This window comes from Hemitrygon akajei, unplaced genomic scaffold, assembly GCF_048418815.1.
Source record: "Hemitrygon akajei unplaced genomic scaffold, sHemAka1.3 Scf000101, whole genome shotgun sequence".
In the NCBI taxonomy this organism is placed as follows: Eukaryota; Metazoa; Chordata; class Chondrichthyes; order Myliobatiformes; family Dasyatidae; genus Hemitrygon; species Hemitrygon akajei.
Genome location: NW_027331987.1, coordinates 1 through 23,541, shown reverse-complemented (window position 1 = coordinate 23,541; position 23,541 = coordinate 1). Strand labels below are relative to the sequence as shown.

Below are 23,541 nucleotides of genomic sequence, written 5' to 3'. Positions count from 1 at the left end.
CTGTGGACATGTAGCCCCAGATCCCTCTGCTCCTTCACACTTCCAAGTATCCTGCCATTTACTTTGTACTCTGCCTTGGAGTTTGTCCTTCCAAAGTGTACCACCTCACCCTTCTCCAGGTTGAACTCTATCTGCCACTTTTCAGCCCACTCCTGCATCCTATCAATGTCTCTCTGCAAACTTTGACAATCCTCTGCAATATCCACAACACCACCAACCTTTGTGTCTTCTGCAAACTTGCCAACCCATCCTTCTACCCCCACATCCAGGTCATTAATAAAAATCATGAAAAGTAGGGGTCCCAGAACTGATCCTTGTGGGACACCACTAGTCACAACCCTCCAATCTGAATGTACTCCCTCCACCACAACCCTCTGCTTTCTGCAGGCAAGCCAATTCTGAATCCACCTGGTCAAACATCCCTGGATCCCATGCCTTCTGACTTTCTGAATAAGCCTACCGTGTGGAACCTTATCAAATGCATTGCTAAAATCCATGTAGATCACATCCACTGCATTACCCTCATCTATATGCCTGGTCACCTCTTAAAAGAGGCTTGTTAGACACGATATGCCCTTCAGAAAGCCATGCTGACTGTCACTGATCAGACCATGATTGTCTAAATGCCAATCGATCTTATCTTTGTGAATCTTTTCCAACAGCTTTCCCACCACAGATGTAAGGTTCAATGGTCTATAATTATCCGGACTAGCCCTGCTACCCTTTTTGAACAAGGGAACAACATTCGCCTCCCTCCAATCCTCCGGTACCATTCCCGTGGACAATGAGGACATAATGATCCTAGCCAGAGGCTCAGCAATCTATTACTTCACCTCGGATGCAGAACTGGGAAGTCGCAGATGGAGTTCAACACAGATGAAGAGGTTCATTTCTGCAGGTCAAATTTGAACACAATATAATATTAATGGTAAGACTCTTGGTAGTGTGGAGGGTCAGAGAGATCTTGGGGTCCATGTCCATATGACATTCAAAGCTTCTCTGGAGGTTGGCAGTGTTGTTAGGAAGGCATCTGGTGTGATGGCCTTCATCAACCATAGTTCAAGAGCTATGAGGTGATGTTGTAGCTATATTTCTCCTAACCTGTACATAAGTAATTGTAATAAGATGATGAGAGGCTTTGACCATGTGGATAACCAGAGGCATTTTCCCAGGCTTGAAGTGACTAACACGAGGGGACGTAGTTTTAAGCTGCTTGGAAGTCGGTACTGAGGGAATGTCAGGGGTAAGTTTCTTACACAGAGAGTGGTGGGGGCATGGAATGCACTGCCTGCAGCGATGGTGGTGGTGGAGACAATAGGATATTTTAAGAGATTCTTAGATAGGTTCATGGACCTTAGAAACATAGAGGGATATACGATCAGGAAATCCTTGGCAGTCTAGGTTACATGGTTACAGTAACCTAGGTTGCAGTAATCCTAGGTTACATGGTCGGTACAATATTGTGGGCTGAAGAGACTGTAATGTGCTGTAGATTTCTGTGTTCTGTGTCAAAGACAGGCAGAGGGATTAGTTTAAATGGACAGGAGGACAGCATGGAAAGGTTGGGCCGAAGGGCCTGTGTTAGTGCCGTAAGAGAGGGGTTCTGTCTCAACCATCGACTCTATTCCCCTCAACAGATGCTGTCTGACTTGACAACGTTCTTGAAAAGTTGCATTCTGTTCCGCTTAGCATTCTGTACAAAGGATGTTTTGTGCTGGAAGAGTGCAGAGGAGATTCATCATGATAGAGGGGGCTTCTGTTCATAAGGCATAGGAACCGAATTAGGCCATTCAGCCCATTGAGTCAGCCACCTTTCCATCATGGCTGATCCCAGATCACACTCAATTCCAGATATCTGACCTCCCGCCCTATCCTTTGATGCCCTGACCAATCAGGAAACGATCAACTTCCGCCTTGAATGTACCCACACACTCGGCCTCCACCGCAGTCTGTGGCAGAGCATTCCACAGATCCAATACAGCTTGGCTAATAAAAAAAATAAACTACTTAACTCTGTTTGAAAATGTGGCCCCTCAACTTTGTGGCTGTGCCCCAGCATAGGAAATACCTTCTCCACATCCACCTTATCCAATCCTTTCAACATTCGGTAGGTTTCAATGAGATGCCCCCGCATTTTTCTGAGTTCCAGTGAGCACAGGGTCAAAGCTGCCAAGTGCTCCTCATATTTTAGCCCCTTCATTCCCGAAATCATGCTAGTGAACCTCCTCTGGACTCTCTCCAATGACAACACATCCTGTCTGAGATGTGGGGTCCAACACTGTTGACAATGCTCCAAGTGTGGCCTGACTAGTGTCTTATAAAGCCTCAGCATTATCTCTTTGCTGTTATATTCATGGGGCGAGATTGGACTGTGTTGATCTACAGGGGGATGTTGGAATCCGAGTCCATAACTCCCAGATAGTGGTTCCATTGTCAGGCAGTTATGTTGCAGTTGTATAAATCTCTAGTTTAACCACATCTGGAGAATTGCATTCGAATACAGGAATAATGCGGAGGTTTTGGATGGTGAGTGGAAGAGGCTTAACAGGATGCTGCCTGGATAAAGTGAGACTGGACAATCTCGGGTAATTTTCTTTGGAGTGGCAGAGCCTGGGGGAGGTCTGACAGACGTTTACAGGAATGTGAGAGACACAGACAGAGTGGACAGCCGGGATTTTTTCTCTAAGGAGGAAATGTCCAATGCCAGTGGGCATGCACTTCAGGAGAAAGGGGAAACACATCCTCATTGGTCCTTTTTGCACTATTGAAGTATTTTGTAATTTAGTGTAATTTTGTCTTTTCTCTGCATAGCTGCTGTTGGAAAAAAAAACAATTAGAAAAGACAATGATGTTACAAACCTGACTCGGGATGTTTAAAGAAGATTTGCGTTTCAAGTTTTGTTTTTCATACCCATAGTGGTGGGTGTCTGGAGTGAATGTCAGGGGTTGTGGGGGAGGCAGATGTGATGGAGGCTATTAGATACCACGTGAATGTGAGGAGAATGGAGGGATGTGTTCCTTGTGTAGGCAGAAGGGATTGGTTTAGTAAGGCATGAAATGACCAGTTCAATTGGTTCAGAACAACACAGTGAGCAGAAGGGCCTGTTCAAGGACAAGTACAACAAGCAGAGCAGGTAAACTGGATAAAGTGATCCCACTCAGAGAACAGACTGTGACGTCAGTGGATATATGCCGGTGTCACAGTTCTCTCACCAAAGATACTTCACTGCTGGATAAAATGAAGTTTGTGATGTTTATAACCGATGTGGTGAATTGTACTGATCAGACATCTCATCCTACTGAGGAAATTAAAATTATTGTGAAAGCTGCAGAAAGGTATCTGCTGTAACTGGTGTTATGTGGGAAGCTTTAAATGAAGTTTTGTTGGGTGGGGTATCAGTACCCAGTCTACTTGTGAACATACATAATAGTATTAAAATATATCAATGAAATGCAAGAAATCTGATTTATAATGGTCAAGATTTTAAGAAGTTTATTTCTGATTTGTCAGACCCTTCCGATGTTATATCTGTTCAGGAAACCTCCACATTTTAAGTTTTTATTCCTGTGCAGGAATATATTGTCGTTTGGCTTGACAGGTTAGTTGGTAGGGGGGTGATGTTGCCAGTTCTATAAGGAAAGGGGCAGGGTATAGAGTTGAAAATGGGAATAAAATGTATGACACACTTTTCGTAGAAATTCTTGATTCAACAGGTATGTATGTAGCTTCTTGTGTGAAAATATTAACTTTTTGAATCGTATTTGGAGGTTTGGCCATCCACTTTCCTCCTGGAAAATGGTTGTTGTAATAGTGTCCATTCTAAAACCTTCAGTTCCCCGTCTGATCCTCCTTGTTATAGGCCAATATCATGAACGTCTCATTTATGAAAACTTGTGGAATGTGTGGTCATCGAGAGGTTGCATTATATTTTTGATAAAAGAGTTGATTTCACGTTTTATCAGATGGGAATTCGGGAAACTTTTGAATCAGTTTTGGGCTTGGAAGATCATATTAGGAAACACAGTTAAATAAAGATCAACACGTACAAACAAGCTGGAGGAACTCAGCAGGTCAGGCAGCGTCCGTGGAAACGAGCAGTCAACGTTTCGGGCCGAGGCCCTTCGTCAGGACTGAAGAAGGAGGGGGCAGGGGCCCTACAAAGAAGGTGGGTCAAGGTGGGAAGGAGAAGGCTGGTATGTGCCAGGTGAAAAACCAATCAGAGGAAAGATCGAGGGGTGGGGGAGGGTAAGCACGGAGGGGATAGGCAGGAAAGGTGAAGAAGGAATGTAAGGGGAAAGCACTATGGGTAGCAGAAGAAGGCAGAATCATGAGAGAGGTGATAGGCAGCTGGAAGAGAAGGCAGAGAGAAAGTGGGATGGGGGAAGGGAGGGGGAGGTAATTACCGGAAGTTGGAGAATTTGGTGTTCATGACAAGGGGCTGGAGACTACCCAGACGGTATATGAGGTGTTGCTCCTCCAACCTGAGATTAGCCTCATCATGGCAGTACAGGAGGCCGGGTATGGACATATCCGAATGGGAATGTGAAGCAGTGTTGAAGTGGGTGGCAAACGGGAGATCCTGTCTGTTGTGGCGGACGGAGCGGAGGTTCTCGACGAAGCGATCCCCCAATCTGCGTCGGGTCTCGCCGATGTAGAGGAGGCCGCACTGAGAGCACCGGATGCAATAGATGACCCCGACAGACTCACAATTGAAGTGTTGCCTCACCTGGAAGGACTGTCTGGGGCCCTGTAAGAGAGGAGTTGTAGGGACAGGTGTAGCACTTACGCTTGCAGGGATAAGTACCCGGTGGGAGATCTGTGGGGAGGGACGTGTGGACCAAGCAGTCGCGGAGGGAACGATCACTGCGAAAAGCAGAGAGGCTTAGAGAGGGAAAGATGTGCTTAGTGGTGGGGTCCTGTTGAAGGTGGCGGAGGATAAATATGCTGGATCCGGAGGCTGGTGGGGTGGTAGGTGAGGACGAGGGGAACACGGTCCCTGTTGTGGTGACGGGAGGATGGGGTGAGGGCCGGAATGCATCCGGTGCTCCCTGTGTGGCCATCCACACTGCAATGCCATTAGCCCAGGAGTCAGTGTAGATGTGGATTGGTCCGGTGGTGTTTTGGAGGGGGAGGGCTACTGCTGCCAGCTCGGCAAGTTGACTGGAACCCCCCCTCCCTCTCTGTGGTCAAAATTTTGCCCGTGGCGGGATGAAGTGCTGCCGCTGTCCACAATGGTCTCCCCCTTTCCAGCGGCTGGAGCCGTCTGTGAACCAGGCGTGCAGTTTGTCGTCGGGATGGAGGGAATCGAAGGGTTGACCCCAACACGCTGAGGGGGGTTGTACCTTGGGGATGTCCGGGGCAGGGTTTTGGGACTGGGGGAAAGCCATGACTTGTTCATGGAGGCGGCTGACCCCTTCAGGACCGGGTTCAGCCCGCTCCGCAATGTAGCTTCCACTGGACAATGGAGGACGGCTCTCTTTGTGGGAGGATTCAGGGGGCTTGACCCATTGCATTATGGGGAGATGGGGGCGGAGGACCACAGGGTCGGGGCCTGTTTGGTGTTCTGTGTCGATGAACGCCAGGTAACAGGCTAGTAGCTGGCGGTCGAAGGGGCTGTAGCGCGCTATGCGGCGGGATTGCCTGGGAGGATGGTGTGCTGGGCACTTGTATCGACAAGTGCCATCCACCTCTGCGTGTTTCCCTTTCCCGAGTGTACTACGACAGGTATATGTGGCCTCAAGTCCCCCGGGCGGGAGAGGGCGAGAGAGCAAATGCGCCGGGGGTCCTGGCCTTCATCCTATGGGGGGGGGGGGAGAGAAGGTCTGCCACCCCTGTAGTGAGGCGCCTTGATGGCTGAGGTGGGAAATTTCCTGTCTCAGGAAATCTCTGAGTTCTGTCCTGAGGGCAGGCGAGGCAGTTTCAGGTAAGGGAGGTGCAGAGGGTGGGTTGGTGTGGGCAGGGTCTGGCCGGGCGGTCTGGGGGCTGGGGGCGCCCTCTGCCTCGGATTTGTTGGCGGGACGGATGGTGGTCTTATTGTAGCTAGATTTGCCCCTGCAATGCTCCTTACACAGGGTATATAGGTTGGGGGTGGGGATGCCATCTATGCTGTCACGGTCCACCCCTGCACGCAGCAGGTCTGTGTACAGCTGCCTGCGTGTAAAGCGGGGAGGGGTAGTGTTTGGAGCCCTTGCTTCGGTCTTGCGGACCTGGGCGGATGCCCCGCTCTGCGTATATTCCAGTCCCTCCAGGAGGTTGATGAAATCCCGTATGGTCCTGCCACTGGCTGGTGCTAGGTTTGGGCCCCCCTCGTCCCACAGCCGGAGCAGCCAAGCAGCCTCTCTAACCAGCGGAGCATAAACAATGCGCTGCGGGCGCCACAAGCAGGAGTCCGCGATGTTACTACCCTGTGGGATCGGGTAGTGACCGCGGTGAGAGTCCGATACCCCACCCTTCTGGAGTGGGATCTCCACGGGTCGGGGCTGCAGTACAATACACGGGAAAACGGTGTGGGGGCGGAGTACAGGTACACATACAAGCAAGGGAAAAGTGACTGCAATAGTTGCCCCCTTGACTCTGGGCAAGCACGGCTCTTTGCTAAACGGACAACAATAAACGCTCCCACAACCCTATTCAATGCACACCTTACCACGTGTCTCCAGCGCTGTTCTGCAGTCTTCAGCCTGGAGTGAAGCGGGTGGCCCCTCGAGGATGACAAAAAGAGAGCGAGCCAAGCACATGGCCCATTTATAGGTCGGGGGCCAACGGCTTTGTGCTAGACAGGCTAATCCAATTAAGGTAGCCAATGGTTAAGTGAGCATTGATTAGTTGCGAGGGTGAAATGTTGACCGGCAGGTGGTGTGACCTCCGACCAGATGAGGGCAGTGCTGTCAAGGGACAGGCACGGCTCTCTGGTTACACCCGGACACTGGGCAGAACACTTCTGGCCCGATTCACTCACTGTACACCACCACTGTCTTTCGTTATCTCTGGGAACCATCGGGAACAGGTACAATTTAACCTAATTTCCTCTTCTCAAATCCTTAAAGTTCTTGGGCACCCCCGATTAAGCCGCAATAATCCTTACATTGATTGGTCCACCGGGAAGATAGCCAGCTGGAGTCCGTTTTGTCACTCCACTTGTCTACAGTCGGCCCTTGTCCCTGTAAAAACCACCACGAACTCATCTGCCTTTGAAACCCACGACTTGTCCAGGGTTCCAGCAGAGTACCCGACCTGGCACAAGTGTTTAGTAAACAACGTGCCCTTTCCCTGCCTCCACACTGAACAGACGATTGTGCTATCGACTTTCTTTCCAGAGCTCCTCTACCCACTAGTTGGCTGTAGAACTTGTCCCGGCCATAGAAGGAAGCAATGGCGAGTTATATCAGTGAATCTCTCGCGGCGGACTTCATCCGACTCTCGTCCTCCCCGGTGGGCGCAGGTTTTTTTTTGCGTGGTTCTCTCCGTCCCTGAATCGACTACCGAGGCCTAAATCAAATAACCGTAAAGAACAAGTACCCACTGCCTCTTATAAATTCTGCGTTCGAACCACTTCACGGACCCACCATCTTCTCGAAGTTGGACCTACGAGGCGCCTACCATTCGGTCCGAATAAGGGAGGGGGACGAATGGAAGACGGCATGCAATAACCCGTTAGGCCACTTTGAGTACTTTGTCATGCCTTTTGGCCGCGCCAATGCCCCCGCAGTTTTCCAGCCTTGATGAACGTTGTACTGAGACTTTATAACCGCTTTGTGTTTGTCCACCTGGATGACATCCTGATCTTGTCCAGCAGTCCCCAGCAGCACGTTCACCATGTCCGTCAAGTCCTGCAGAGGCTGGGGGAGAATAAATTATTCGTAAAGGCAGAGAGATGCGATTTCCACGTTCCCTCGGTTAACTTCCAGGTTATATCTTCGACAGCGGACAGGTGACAGCTGATCCCGAGAAGATCCTGGCTGTGGCGGAATGGCCCAAACCCACGGACCGCAAGCAGCTCTAACGGTTCCTAGGGTTTGAGAACTTCTATCGCCATTCATCAGAAACTACAGTCAGGTGGCGGCTCCCCTTACCCGACTTTCCTCAGCTGCCACACCTTTCCTCCGAGGAACTCCGAGGCGGACTCAGCAATGGAGGAACTGAAGAGGCGTTTTACGTCTGCTCCCGTTCTGATTCAAACGGACCTCTCCTGTCAATTCATTGTGAAGGTTAATGCCTCCGACTCCGGGGTGGGAGCGGTACTCTCCCAACGTTCGGGCCCTGATCAGAGACTACATTCCTGTGCCTTCATCTCTCGCCGACTGTCTCCCGCTGAACGAAATTACGACGTGGGGAACCGGGAGCTCCTGGCGGGCACATTGGCGTTGGAAGAATGGGGGCACTGGTTGGAGAGAGCAGAACACCTGTTCATCGTCTGACAGACCACAAGAACCTTGAATATATCCAAAAGCCTGAATTCCCGCCAGGCCCGTTGGGCATTATTTTTTGGCCGATTCAGGTTTACCCTTACCTATCGTCCGGGGTCCAAGAATGTGAAGCCCGCTGCTCTCTCCCGTCAAGACGTTTCCGTGGAGGACCTTCCCAACCCCGAGACCATCCTTCCATCATCCTGTGTAGTGGCTGCCCTCGCCTGGGAGATCGAGTCCAGAGTCACGGAGGCACAACGGACTCAACCTGACCCAGGCACCGGATCTCCCAATCGCCTCTTTGTAATCGACTCTGCTCGATCGCAGGTTCTCCAGTGGGGGCACACTTCTCGTTTCGCCTGCCATCCCGGGATCGGTCGGACTCTGACCCTCTTGAAGAGACATTTCTGATGACCCTCCATGGACGCTGACACCCGTTCCTGTGTCTCTGCATGTTCCGTCTGCGCCCGGGGAAAAGCCTCGGTCCAGGCCCTTATACAAGTTGCCGAAAGATCTGGGAAGACACACGCACGGCCCCGCTTCGCTCAGCCAACCGTAACCGAAAAATTGCCGACCGCCATCGTACTCCTGCTCCTGAGTATCGACATGGGCAGACGGTGTGGCTCTCGGCTAGAGACATTCCTCTCAAGAACGAGCCCAAGAAGCTCGCTCCCCGCTTCCCGGGACCCTTCGAGTTTGAGAGCATTATCAATCCCACGGCAATCCGGCTCAAACTGCCTACGTCAATGCAGATCCATCCTACAGTTCACGTCTCCCAGTTAAAACCGGTTTCTGTCAGCCCCTTGTGCCCTCCGACCGAACCCCCTCAACCTCCCCACCACCCCCCCCCCCCCCGGATCATGAACGACCATCCGGCGTACACCTTCCGGCGGTTATTGGATGTTCGCCGTAGATGCAGGGTCTCCAGTACCTGGTCGACTGGGAGGGGTACGGCCCGGAAGAACGTTCCTGGATTCCCCTCTCCTTCATCCTGGACCCTTCTCTCATCTCGGATCCCAATTGGGACCATGCAAACGAGACTCGGGGGGGTGGGGGGGAGGTCGCCTGGAGGCTCCCGTTGAGGGAGGGCTACTGTCATGTTTCCGTTTGGTTATTCACCTTTACCGCTCCTTTATCCCTGATTTGTACCCTGACTTCAGTCATTAGATTTCCAATCGCTGATAGTTTACTTAATTACAGTACACCTGGTTTTCATCAGCGACTGTGAAATAAGTACGATGGCGTCACTATCACAGGTTGCCAGTTTGTTGGTCTATTCTCGTGTGAGACTTCATTCCCTTGTCTGATTAGAACCGTTAGTTTTATGTTCCGCTCCAGTTTCAAGATAGTCCCTGTAAATCTCGTCTCCTTGTCAAAATTTCTCCGATTTGCAGTTCTACGTTCACGTCTGCGCCAGCATCCCCAACTCAGTCGACCTGCCGGTGTCCCGCACTTGGGTTCTCGTCAGTCGCCCCATGCAACAGTGAGTTGTACTGATCAAACACCTCGGCCTACTGAGGAAATTAAAATTATTGTGAGAGATGCAGTAATATATCTTGGTGTAACTGGTGTTACCAGTTTTATAAGGAAAAAGGCAGCGTATAGAGTTGTGAATGTGAGTTAAACGTATGTGGCATTTGTAGTAGAAATATATCATTCAACAGGTGGGGTATTAAAGTGGTTCATTTTTACAACTTGTGGAAAATGACTTGTATTGCCTATTCTAAATTCGGAGCTCCTCGTCTGATCCTTCCAGTTATGGACCAATATAGTTAACCTCTCATTTATGGAAACTTATGGACGTATAGTACTGAAACGGTTGAATTATATTTTTGAAGAGGGAAGCAATTTATCGTTTTATCAGTGTATATTTTGGAAGGAGAGAATGACGTTGGATTCAGTTTTATATTTGGAATACGATATTAGGAAAGCACAGTTAAAATAAGTTGTTGCAATGACAGAACTTTTGATATTGAAAAGGCTTGTAATATTTATGGAAGGAAGGACTTTTGGAAATTAGGAGAGGGGAAATTGCAGCATTATTTTCTGTTTTTGTTTGTCATTTGGAAGGTCCCTGCAAGTAAGGGTGGGAAAGATATATCCTGGTGTGTATGAGATAGCGACTGGGACCGCACAAGACTGTATTTGTAACCCTTTATTATTTAATAATGTGATTAATGATATTTCCCGAGATAGCGTCGGTAAATTACTATGTACAGATGAAGGAGCTTTCTGGATTAGAGGCAGAAATTTGAATTTTAGTGTATGGAGTTGCAGTTATTTATTAATCTGTTTGAACAAAAGGAAATAGATGACGATGTAAGCTTTCAGTAGCTGAACATAAGTTATGTGTTTTACAAATAAGATTAATTGATCTGCAGATGATTTGAACTTATACGATCAAACTCTTGATGACGTGTCAGTACGAAGGCTGTCAGGCATGTGGGTGGACAATAAGCTGACATGGAAGCACTACATCGTTGTAACAACTGATAAATAATAGGGAGTATTAAATTTTCTCAGCTGTCTATGTGGATATTCTTGGGTGCTAGACGAAAATCTTTGTTATTCATTTAGAATTGTTTAATTAAATCTGTTCCAGATTCTGTCTGTGTGGCTTATGGATCAGCTTCATCTTCAGCTTTAAAATGCTTGGATGTGATGCAAGCATAGACTTTAAGATTGTGTTGTTATGCAGTAAAGTCGTCCCATGTTTCGGTTTTACTGGGTGAAATGGGATAATCACCCTCACAATTGCGGCCGCTGAACTTGATATTAGCATATCCGATTAATTTCAGGGGGCAGAGACATTATCATGCTGTTGAAAGTGTGTTAGAGGACGGTTGGGAACACTCAGGAAGAGTGTTTTCAGTTTTGGATATCTGGGCTTTTATCACGCTTGGAGTATGGGCTTGTTGGATTATGCAATATGTCCCAGTGTCGCGTTCTCAGTAACTCTACTTTGTTTTTTTTAATTTAAGGAAATTATTATGAATCATGTCAAGTTTTTAAGCATTTTTGCGGATGAAACGAAGGATAATTTAAGTGGGAATGCTGGAGTAGCCCATTTTTATCCCTGAAGTACAGAACATGATAGTTGCAACCATTTATCATTTTACAGCACAATTAGTTGCCATCATTTAGGCTTAAGGTGGGTGAGGAATTTTTTTCCCACATAACGTTATAATTGTTCAGATTACTTTTATGTTTTGATGACCCTTAAGCACGTTATTCCAGCAGTCGGTCAGATTTACTGTTGGAAACTCACCAGGCATTAAATCATATTCAAGTACTTATAGGTCCCTGAACACAGAGGTATTGAGGGGAATGAGTGGGTTGACTGTAAGTTACAAAAGTTCAACTGCGGATAAAGACCTTTCACTTAATAAATCAAAAATTCAGAATTATGTATGTTGAAAATTAGGAGCATATGGAAAGACTGATGGGAAAATGGATACACCTTCAGAGAATACAGAAACGTGTTGGGTGTATGGGGAGAAAGTGGTAAAACAATAAGGGATGGAACTATATTGACATGAACTGGAATGGGAACATACAAGTGCTGGGTTTATGGGAGAAACAAGAAGGGAAGGAATTATATCGCCATGACTTACTATGCTTAATGATTCCTTTTGTCATGTTGCAAAACATGCTTCCGGATCGTGTAAGTTTTTTTTTTATTGTGCAACAATTGAACACAGGCCATTTTAGCGTGAAGCATATCAGGAGAGAAATCATACAGGCTTGATTGGAATTTTGGGAGCCTTGATTGATTCCATTTAACCGCTTTCTTAAGTCATTGGAGTGACTTTAACTAAATTCCCAGTATTGTGCTTCTTTGCGTATAATCGATAGGATTTGTTGGAGGTAATTTAGCTTTCACTAGAAGACAGAAACAGTGAGGATTTTATTTCCCAATTGTCGACGCCACAGTCCAGTCCAGCTGACAGCGGGAATTCGCCTTTAAGTTGGAGTTTCAAACGCCGTTTATCCAAAGCCTGACTTAATTTCTTAACTTAACCAATCATTAAACGAGATGGCGGAGACTGGTGTGATACACATTGGGTTAGTAAACGAGCATCTGAGTCGACCCCCGCCGTCTTGTGGGAATGTCTGACAGTGAATGGGAATAGAAGGACATATCCGCAGACTAATGTGAGACTTGGCGACTACTCAGGATGCGGCGCCATTAATCAACTGAAGCATCGAAGTGACGGGATATTTCATCGCGCTGATCGCCTGCTCCCTGAATTTCGACTGAGTCACCGCGTAAATAAATGTGTTCGTGCAGCAGCTGAAATTCATCAGGAAAAACCCGACGTACTGAAAGATCCATTCAGAATCACTGAAATCGTTTCCTTTTCCTGAGACCTGATAATGTATGAAATTTACAACATATGTCATACACAGGAGGATGAAGCTGCCGCAGAGGGTGAAGAGTAAAACCACAGACCTCCTCCTGCTCTCCATCTCCGGGTCACTGCGGTTCTCCCCCTTGCTCTGACCCTTCAGCCCCTTACGGACACGACTGGCCACTAAAATGTGCCTGACTGTCAGAGCGTTGAGCAGCAGGATCCCAGCGAAAGGGAGGAACGGAGTTAAAACCGTATCAAGCCAGTCGTATCCTATCCACCCGGGGTCAGTGAAATAATTGTCCTTGGTAATACAGAGCCACGGTACATTGTCGATGATCACTCTGGGTTCCCGTACAAAGTATCGGGGAACGCTTCTCAGACACGACAGCACGCCGGTTGCTGTCAGAACCACAGCCGCAGTTTTCCCGGTGCAATATTTTGTTTTCAGTTTCTGGCAGCAAATGGCGTCAAACCGATCAAAGGTGAAAGCGACGGTGAACCAGACAGAACAGTCTGTGGCTGTGAAGCTCAGTACATCGATAACACTGCACACAGGGGTGATGTTCAGAAAACTCCACCGGAAGTAATATAATCTGATTTGAATCAAAATGACCCCGGTGACAACGGTCAGTAGATCGGCCGCTGCCATGGCCACCAGGTAGCGAGTGGTGCAGGTAGAGAGTCCGCACTTTCCCCGGGACAGGATGACAATAGCCACTACATTCACTGGAGAGAGAGAACATGCACTGGGCATTACTGAAAATATTCTCTGGGAATTAACATGGGATCGGGCTTTAGCTAAAACTCGGAAGTGCTAGAGTCTATAGACGGCTGCTAATCTAACACCAGAAATGGGTTGCACTGTCTGTGGCAATAAGACGATGTGTGGGGAATCGTTGACGATAAAAACGAGATGCATGAACAACACCGATCGGTGCGGATCCCCATTCCAGTCGCTGATGGGGCCGGTTTCATTGAATTAACTGTGACTGACCAGGACTCTGGAAAGTCAGCATCTGATGAGGCCGAGAAGGGATACAGAGAGGAGCAACACACACAAAACTGGAGGAACTCAGCAGGTCCGGCAGCATCCGTGGATTTGAACAAACTTCGGTTTTGGGTCGAGACTTTTCCATCTTCCGGAGAAGCGGTGCAATTTACGACGCATCTCAGAGGGAAAGCAGGATCAACTTAGTAAGCAGAAACTGAGCGGCTCCGTTAATGGATTAATTCTACAGCGCAGTTCAATTCGATAACTCTCGTCAGCAGATCCGCGGACACTGGTTCAGGTGATCAGACTCAATTATTGACTGACAGGCAGTGAGATCCGACTGTGACCAACTCCACAGGGAGACGCCAAACACAGGACCAGGGTTTCTCCCAAGGTGTCATTGAAGGCAAGAACAACGTTCGAGTCGATCCCGTGAGTTAGATGAGAGACAGGAGTTTAGGTCCGCAATCATTAAATCTGAAAAATCAGAGTGTTGAACTGACAGGATCAATATCTCTGACGGATATTTCTCCAATGATCATCTAGTTAGAAGCTGGTCAAATGACCATAAACAGATTCACGTGGTTAACACGCAGAAATGCCAAACATGAAATGTTCTGCTCACTTACCAGGAACTCCAATGACAGCAATGAACACGTACAATATTTTCTCCACACTCTTGTACCTATCGAACAATGCAGGCATTTTCTCTGTCCAGTGACCTGTCCCCCCCAGTGCTACAGGCGATCTCTCGGAATGAAATGTTAAGGCAGCACATGCCTGGGGTTTTAAATACCATTTAGCGACTCCACAGGGATACATTCCAACAGATTTAAAAATAACTGTTTTAAAATTATTTACAAAACAATTATATCAGGCAGGTACAATCCCCGTGGTGACAGATTGCGATTAAATAATTAACTAGTGCAATGTTTGGACTGTTTGTGTGAATTAGTTTGTCCCAACAAAGGTGACTGAACCTTCAGTGGTTTCTCATCAATTCAATGTGCTCCCACTGTAAATATGTACTTCAATGGAGCCAATTGAGAAACTCAGAATATTGAAGTAAATTGTGTCATTGTAGCTTGTAAAATTGTATTGAATCACCTACTGTTACCATTCTCCTCGAGAGTATAAACACTGGGATTAGTTTGTGTTTGGGGGACTCTAACGAGGGGGTCGCCAAGAAAAGATCTGCTTGTGATGGTAAATAAACACTTTCATATCCACAGAACCCTCCGCATCTTCAGTGATTTAGTCACAGTCAGAACATTTCGGTCCTCGTCCAGGACCCACCCTTAACCCTAATACATGGCCATAAAGTCTAGTAGGGTGTTGAGTATGTTTCAATCATATCACCACGTATGTGTTAAAGAACACGGCGGAGCGCTGGAGAGGCGGATAAGAAAGTGTGTAGCGTGTTTCTGTGTCTCTGTGTGGATCGACCCATTGTCTCTGCCTGACCCTGCCTGATTATACACGTATCCACAGACCTCGAATTCAATTTATCCCTTCGGTTCAGTCCCTTCTCATCTGACCCCGCAAACTGCACATGCTCTCGAACTCTCATTACAAACACTTCACAAAATGGCTGCCTGAACCATAAAAATCAAGAGCAGAGGTCAGAATTCAAATTGCATTCATGATTAATCTGTGTACAAATGAAGCAACATTGAGATTCGTCAGAGCTCCAAATCAGCAGACACACTTGCACATTGGATCATCTCAGCAAAATTATGTCGAATAGTTCACAAAACGGCTGCCTCCGCCTTAGAAAATAGCAAGAACAAACTTCAACGTTCAAAATGCATTTATTAATGAATTATCTCTAAATAAAACAAGTCTGATAGTCGTCAGCCCTCCAAATCCTCAGAACCTTGAAATACATACACACCCCCAATGTGTGCTCCAAAACCACCGATCCCCAAAATCCGTATGCACCCTGAAATCCACCGACATTCCCAAACATCTGCACACACTCAAATTCGCAATGACACACAAATAAATGTGCGCCCTCAATCCGCATGCATCCCAATATTAGCTAGAAAACACCCATTCCTGTCCACATTCCCAAATCCCTGTTCACCCACCATATTCTCCAAAACACTCCTAAATCGGTACATATTATAAAATCCGTCTGCACCCCCGAATCCGTTGCGCACCTGAACCCACTGATTTTCCAACATGCACATTAGATTATCCCAGCGCAAGAATCATTTCAAATAGTTCAGAAAAGGGTGGCTTACATTATAAAAAAAGCAAGTACAGAGGTCAAAGTTCATATCGCGTTTATCTTTAAAAGAAACAACCTTGTGATTCGACACATCTCCAAATCCAGCAGCTCCTCAAAGTCAGGGTTCACCCCCGAATCCGCCAACACACCCAACTCTGCATATACAGTATCTGCAAATCTGTGTACACCCATAAATCTCTGCTGACCGACAAACCCTCATTCAAACCTCAAATCAGTGTGCAACCCCAAAGCAACTGAGACCCGGACCTGGCTCTGTTGTTCATTGCCATCTGTATGTCGTGTGAATTTCTCCGGGTCTGTCAACAAAGAACCAACAACACAGAGTGGATCTGTTCAGAGTCATGCTTACTGCGAGCTGTAATGAGAAGCATCTCCACTCTCCATGGCGAGATATCGCTTCTGCTTTGCAGCTTACGAAGTTTGCTGTTCAATACAAATTGTCAGTCTGTGCTTTGGCTGTCATCTGTTCTGCCGGTGGCTGCTCCAGTGCATATCAACCTCCTCTCAGTTACACAGTGAACAGTGATCAATTACATGGTGCCTGTCAAGTACACACTCAGCATATAGCAAACAACTGTGGGATCTTACAGGTTCCATTCTATTACATGACAAAGGTTCGAATATATTTTACACATTCCCGCCTTTGAGTCAGCACAATCTTCTTTTCCGAGTCCGCATCAAAGGGTTCCCATTTTCAATACCCTTTCCTTAGTCCTACACCAAATTACAAGATGGTGGCTGCCAATATTATAATACCGGTGGTCTTTCCATAATGCAGGGCAGCAGTCCACCATCCCAGACGGCCGACAGCTTCCTGGGGGTTGTAATGATGGAAATTGTCTCCTTCTTCCTTCAGCTTCTCGGTGCCCTCACGGATGTGAGCTGTTACGTGAAGTATATTCTCCTGATTCATCATGTGCGTCCGTGCAACGGTCTTGGCCAATCAGGACACACGTGGCCCCTTTCCCCATGAAAACAAAGTCCAAGCCATTCGGATTTGCAATGCCACTTTACGAACCGTCACCGATTTCGCCAACAATTTAGATTTTGCTTGTAGGGTTTGTTCGAGAGTATAAGTAATTTCAGTTGCTAACTTTTCCAATGCTGCTGCCATGTTAATGAGCTCCGGAGCTGCCTTGCTGATTTCCTTGGCAAGTGTCACCTTCCCTGTGTGGTTTAAGAATGCATTGAGTTCAGGAGCCGAGAGGTAACGGTACAGCTGTATAGGACCCTGGGCAGACTCCACTTGGAGCGCTTTGCTCACCTCACCACAGGAATGATGTGGAAACTATAGAAAGGGTGCAGAGGAGATCCACAAGGATGTTGTCTTGGTTGTGGAGCATGGCTTGGAGGAAAGGTTGAGTGAACTTGGCCTTTTCTCCTTAGAGCGACGGAGGATGAGAGGTAACCTGATAGATGTGCATTATGTGATGAGAGACATTGATCATGTGGATAGTCAGAGGCTTTTTTCCCAGGGCTGAAATGGCTAACAGGAGAGGCCACAGTTTTAAGGTGCTTGGAAGAAGGGCCAGAGGAGATGTCAGGGGTAAGTTTTTTTTTGTGGTGAGTGCGTGGAATTAGCTGCCGGCGATGGAGGTGGAGACGGATACAATAGGGTACTTTACCAGATTCATGGTTAGGTCTACGGAGCTAGAAAAATAGAGGGCTATGGGTGACCGGACTTAATTTCTAAAGTAGTTACATGTTCAGCATTGCATTATGGGCCGAAGGGCCTATAATGTGCTGTAGGTTTTCTATCTTTCTACGTTTCTATGAGGACATCACCAAGTCTTTTTAACCTTGGTTAACATTGTTGTCCTGGGGCAAATCATTCTCTACAACACTCGTTTTCAAATTTATATCTTCATCCAGACAAAGTGACATTCTGACTGTACTGATAAGGGAATGAAAGGGGTCTATGTTTCCAAGTCCCATCAGCCCTGTGCTAGAACCCAAACATATCCTGGCCTGAGGACCTGGACCAGTTAAAGTAACAGTTCATCCGTATTTCATTGAAGATCACAGTTAAACGGGACACATCCATTTCTACATGTGCCAGGACACCCATACAAACTCAGCAGCTTGGATGTTTGTGGCGACCACATCCGTCCGGGAAAGGGCAAGAGCTAATCCAGCCGACACCATTCGGTCTCTCAGTGGTTTTATCTTTTTCCCGTCGTCAAGCAGCTTCTTGCAGTGAGAGGCGTGAATCCACGACGGCCTTTCTCTCACCATGATTAGTGACCAGCAAAACCGGAAATGGTACTTCAAACCGAGGCTCCAAACACATCTCCCTTTTAAATGTCCGCACCACCACGTAGTCACCGGTTCACTGTAGTAGCATTTGACGGTCTCTACAGTTTGCTGGGCCTCTCTTACCTGTTGATGATATTTAGTGATTTTTTCAGGCGATACGATAATTGAACATGCTCTCATCCAAGTGGTGTACACGCACTTGTTTAATTCCTGATGGCGCATCAGACGGCAGTCCCGTTGTGGGGACAGCCCAATGGTTCCATTGGCAGTGGCTTCTGTAGTCATCAGAACCAAATGCAGCTCCTATTTCCACTTTAGTCTCATTTCCTCACAAATCTTCCTAAGTATATTCTTAATGATTCCGTTCATATTTTCGACTCGTACCGCTGACTGTGGATGGGAGCGACAATGGAAATTTTGACCCGCTTGTTAGGCTTTGCATACATCTTCAATGACTTTACCAGTGAAATGAGTACCGTTGTCACTGGATAGTTTCCAGGGGATCCCAGATCGCGGGTTACTTCCTTTCTTCAATGACTTTACCAGTGAAATGAATACCGTTGTCACTGGATAGTTTCCAGGGGATTCCAGATAGCGGGTTACTTCCTTTAACAAACATTTTGTCACTGTAGCTGCATCATTTTTTTCCACAAACAAATGCTTCAGCCCATCGTGAGAACACATAAATAATGTCTAATACGTTATTTCACCCAAAGTGGGAGATGTCATCAGGACCAACTGCGTAGGTCGCTTGCCTCTGACATCACAAGGGTGGGCCTAACAATACCTGCACAATCTAAAATCCATTGTCTGCAATATCAGATATCATTCTTAGAAAGTGTTTCAGTTCTCTGTGAGTCGTTCGCTGCGAGATTTAACAGAAGTCTTAATCGATGACCTTCTGTCCTGGGTATATCCCAGGTAAATAACTTCTGGTTGTAGAAACTAATATCTGCTTTGATACTTGTTGAACTTTCATAACTGGCTTATGTACCTAGCTTATGGAGCCCTGATCACAAGTTTCCTTTCGGGGGTTTCAACAGGGGGTCATCTACGTACTGTATTAATGTGGTGCCAAACAGAAAACTCTTTACCTTTTTTTTCCGTTTGCAATTTACATGACAAAACACTGATTTCATCAAAACTATTTTCCAAGAACTCACAAATTCAGAATATGTCAAAAGTTTTGACATCTTTTCTGTTCTATAAAAGAACGGTATCTTGTTAGTTGAACAACTTTTAGGATTGCTCTCAAATTATTCCAATTTAAACAAAATTGTTAATTTCAAATTCCCGAACGTAACGGTACACCAATGAGTAATTTTCTCCTGGAATGTAGGCATCTCATATCCGAATACAGATGCACGGATTTCCATCTGCTAAACCAGGATTGCACATTTCCAGTGTGGAATTCGTGTGGCTTTAATATCAATTACATGGAAAACAAATAGAGAAACACAAAGAAACACACACACGCGCGCGCGTGCGCAGAGAGAGAGAGCGAGAGAGAGAGAGAGAGAGAGAGAGAGAGAGAGAGAGAGAGAGAGAGAGAGAGAAGACAGCACAAAAATCCATGTCTGTATCATTCTTTCATTTCTTCATTCATGTCATTTCATGTATTATCAGAAAATGTATGCAGTACACAATCCTGTGATTCTTCTTCAGATAGTCTCGAAACCAGGATAAGGAAGAACAGCAACACGATCAACAACTCCTCTTCCGCACCAAATGCACAAAAACAAATAAAAACGGAACAGAAACGTTGTCCCCTGCAGCAGTTTTGCGCCACAAAAATAATTGCAAAACTTAAAATAACCAGTCCATTTTCACACGTTATAAAGAAACAGGGACGGGGACGGTTGGGGGGGGGGGGGGGTGGTTACTGCTGCGTGATGCCCTGACACAATAATACATTTTTAACACAAAAGCGAATTCAAGTCAGAATAAAATATTTCCCTTGATCACCTTATTTTTGGTCTTTCGAAGCCCGAGATTCATTCGAACTCTCTCTTATTATCGATTGAGCAAACACAGAACAACTTTTCCTCTCCCACGCTCACACCGCTCACACACAGAAACACACACACACACACACACGCACACACACAAACACACACAGAGTTCAGCTGTTCAGCAGTGCGCTTATGACTTACAAGGAGAAAGCCATCTCCACACGCTATTCTGGGTGTCAGCTCCTCTACTTAGCGACTGCAACGCTTTTATTCAAGGCCTCGCAATGGACAGACCTTACCTGTTACACAATGAACATGCCTCCTGCCACATCCTCACTTAGCATATAGCAAAGCACACTGGTATAATTCAGGGTCCATTTGTGACATTACAAGATTTAATACATAAAAAATCTCAAAGTTTCGAATATATTTCAACGGTACTCAACTTCCACACTTATGAATGTCAATTCAATCCATTTATAATAACCGTATCTTGTATTTCCCAATGTGTTGCATTGAACATAGCCATTTTTAGGGTGGTTCGAGACTTTCCTGCATTCCGAAGAAATTTTACGCGTTGTCTTCCTACTTTAGTTTCTACAAGGGGTCCAGCTCCAACCATGTGGTGAACGCACATACAATTTGGAATCCCCCTAGGGATAACTCTGGATGCAAGTCGTGGCTTTTCATCAGCATCATGGGCATTGCATTTTAGATAACGCTGTTGACCTTCCAGGGGGCAATGGGCCATTGTTACATCCTGACAAGTCCCAACCCACTTGGGTTGTGGGCAATCAATGGCAAAATAAACTTCCCGTCCGGAATTGCGTCATTTCTTTGGGGATTCATAACAGTGGGAACGGTACAGTTGGAACAGTTGGAAGTACGGTATTCCAACCGCGTGTTCGACTACCTAGTCATTAGGCGGCGCTGTTGAGCTCGGTGGCAGCTCATCCTGATCAGCACCCCGTCTCCCTTCATTCTGCCACTGCAAACCTTGTTCTGTGATAGGGTCGTTTTAGAACCCTGATTCCCCTTTCCCTCCTCTGTACCTTTCTCCCTCAATCCCTTTTCCCTCATTCACATCATCCCTCTGAGAGCCCATGCTTCAGCATGTGTGGGATTTGAATTGATCAATCATTTCACACACCCTTCTGCTCTCCTCGGTACTGTGCGATACCAAGTTCCTCGGCCAGTTCCTACTCTGTCACGGAGTCAAATTCTGCGGATCCAAAGTAGGACCCAAAACACTGGAGAAAACCGGCCACAACCTCGTCACAGATATAGAAGGTTCCTCCCTTTCCACTGTCTGCAGTCATGCAAAACTTCCACTGTCACCTCTATTAGTCCAGCAGCTTCTCATGGTGCCTTCTGCACATCACCCCGTGTCCCCTGGGCGGGTGCCTGTTCCTCCGGCAGGGCTGAAGGGAAAGCTGAAGTTAGACAGAGAAGGGTTAGCTTCCCCTCCTCCGTTTCATATAAACCGTGAGTTATCCTGTCTGCTGAATGCACTGGGAAAGTTTCCGAGAATCATCACTCAATCACAGCTCCAGCACTCAATTGGGCCACGTCAAAGGGACAGAATACCGTGTCACACACGCCCCACACCCCCGGTTCTGGTGTCTCCTGCAGTCCCACCATTACTACAGGCGCCATTGGGGCACTGAGTGTTGAAGGTTCCACCCACTCTCGGAAAAACCTGCTGGGAGGCGGGCCACTTCCCCAATAATCCTGGCTTTTATACTGTTAGTCCCGGAGTGCAGGGACAGAGGACGGCAGACGTGGCTGTTCCTCATGGAGATCGACTGTAGTGGGTTCCCGGCACGGCCAGCATGGAGGTTGCTGTCTGTGCTGGGCCTTGATGAAAAGAGCAAGAAGCAAGCAGCTGGCAGGATGGGGGAGGAAGCAGAAAGAGCCCCTGACTGGGTATGGAGCTGGAGAGAGGGGTTGAGCTGGAGGTCACGAACAGATGGGCAGTGACTTGGCCCTCACTTCAGATCCACCAGCTGGACAGTGTAGTGGTTACGGGTTGAAACACTCTGTGAAGGTTGGGCGTTACCTGACCATATCTGCCCCTGGACAAAGGCTAAGATTTCCTCATCAGTCGACTGAAGAGAGTAACCCGGTGTGTGATATAAGCGTCTCTTCATACGCTAAATCACCCCAATCTGCATCACCATCATCGTCCGTCCTCGCACATATCACTCCTCTCCGAGCTGAGAGTTCACTTTGCAGATTTTCCATCAGTTTTAAACACTTGCGATCTGCGCAGCCTTTCCTCTCAGCTGCCGATTTCTTCATGACATTCACAACAGCCGTAAATCCCGACCCTGACTTTTCCTTTCTCTAATTCTGTATCCACCTGTTTATACTCCTCTTCAGTTTTCTCATGTTCTCTTGTTAACGCTTCACACTGAGCCTGAAACTGACTCATGTGGATCAAATTCACCTGATCCTGCTCTGTTAGAATTTCTAAATCTTCCCTACACTTACACAATTCCTCTGTCAGTTTCAGTTTTTTTCTCTCTTCACTTCAATTAGATCATCCAACAAACATCACATTATAACATTTTTATTCCCTTATAATTTGTTTAATTTATCTTCACTAACTATTTTTCACAATTATTCCTCCGGAATCCCTGACCCTTGGCTCTCAAACTTTCCTAACCACTCTTCATAATCTGACCAGTTCCCTCATAATAAACCATGAAAGTAATCTCTGAAATCCTCTGAATCCCTGGGTTCTTCCTGTCCTTTTCCTTTCACAGTTTAATATCCTAACCTACTGTGTGGTTCAACTCGACACCAGGGTCCCAGACCACTTTTCTATCTTTTCGAGTGCACCCCAGGGCGCCAAAGTATGTTCACCGTTCATCAACTGAGATCAGTTTGGAAACTCACCAGGCAAATCGTAATTAATCAAAGTTCGCGCTTTATTTTTCCTGCATAAACAACAAAGTAACTATGTTGACCCCAGGCTAACAACTTAAATCATGAATTCCACTGCTCCCTCTGTACTAATACACACCCTGACCACTTCTCAAATTCACAACACTGAAACAGGGGATCCCATTTTGTCCAAATGATCGATCATTTCTTCTCCGGACCCTTCCATGGAGGTTCTTCCTTGTGATAGTTAGTCTCAGGAGTTATCACACCTTTGCATTTGAAACTCTTTACTTGTTTTGAAACAAGTCTTATTTGAAACACTTGAAACAACTCTTATCAGTTCAGAGGACGCATCTCATTCTTGTTGGCTGAAGTCCATCAGGCTGATGACTAACAGATTTCCATTGGATGTAGTCCAAGGGCTACACAACTTCATGC

General features: G+C 46.7%; 1 protein-coding gene across 1 annotated transcript in view; it reads left to right on the top strand.

Moving 5' to 3' along the window:
* The window catches only part of LOC140723124 (zinc-binding protein A33-like), a 29,747-nt gene extending 21,744 nt beyond the window's left edge, over positions 1–8,003 (top strand). Inside the window, exons 7-8 of the mRNA XM_073037751.1 lie at positions 6,319–6,505; positions 7,909–8,003. Coding sequence (XP_072893852.1) covers positions 6,319–6,505; positions 7,909–8,003 — 282 coding nt within the window. The remainder of the gene's footprint in view (positions 1–6,318; positions 6,506–7,908) is intronic.
* The last annotated feature ends 15,538 nt before the right edge of the window (positions 8,004–23,541 follow it).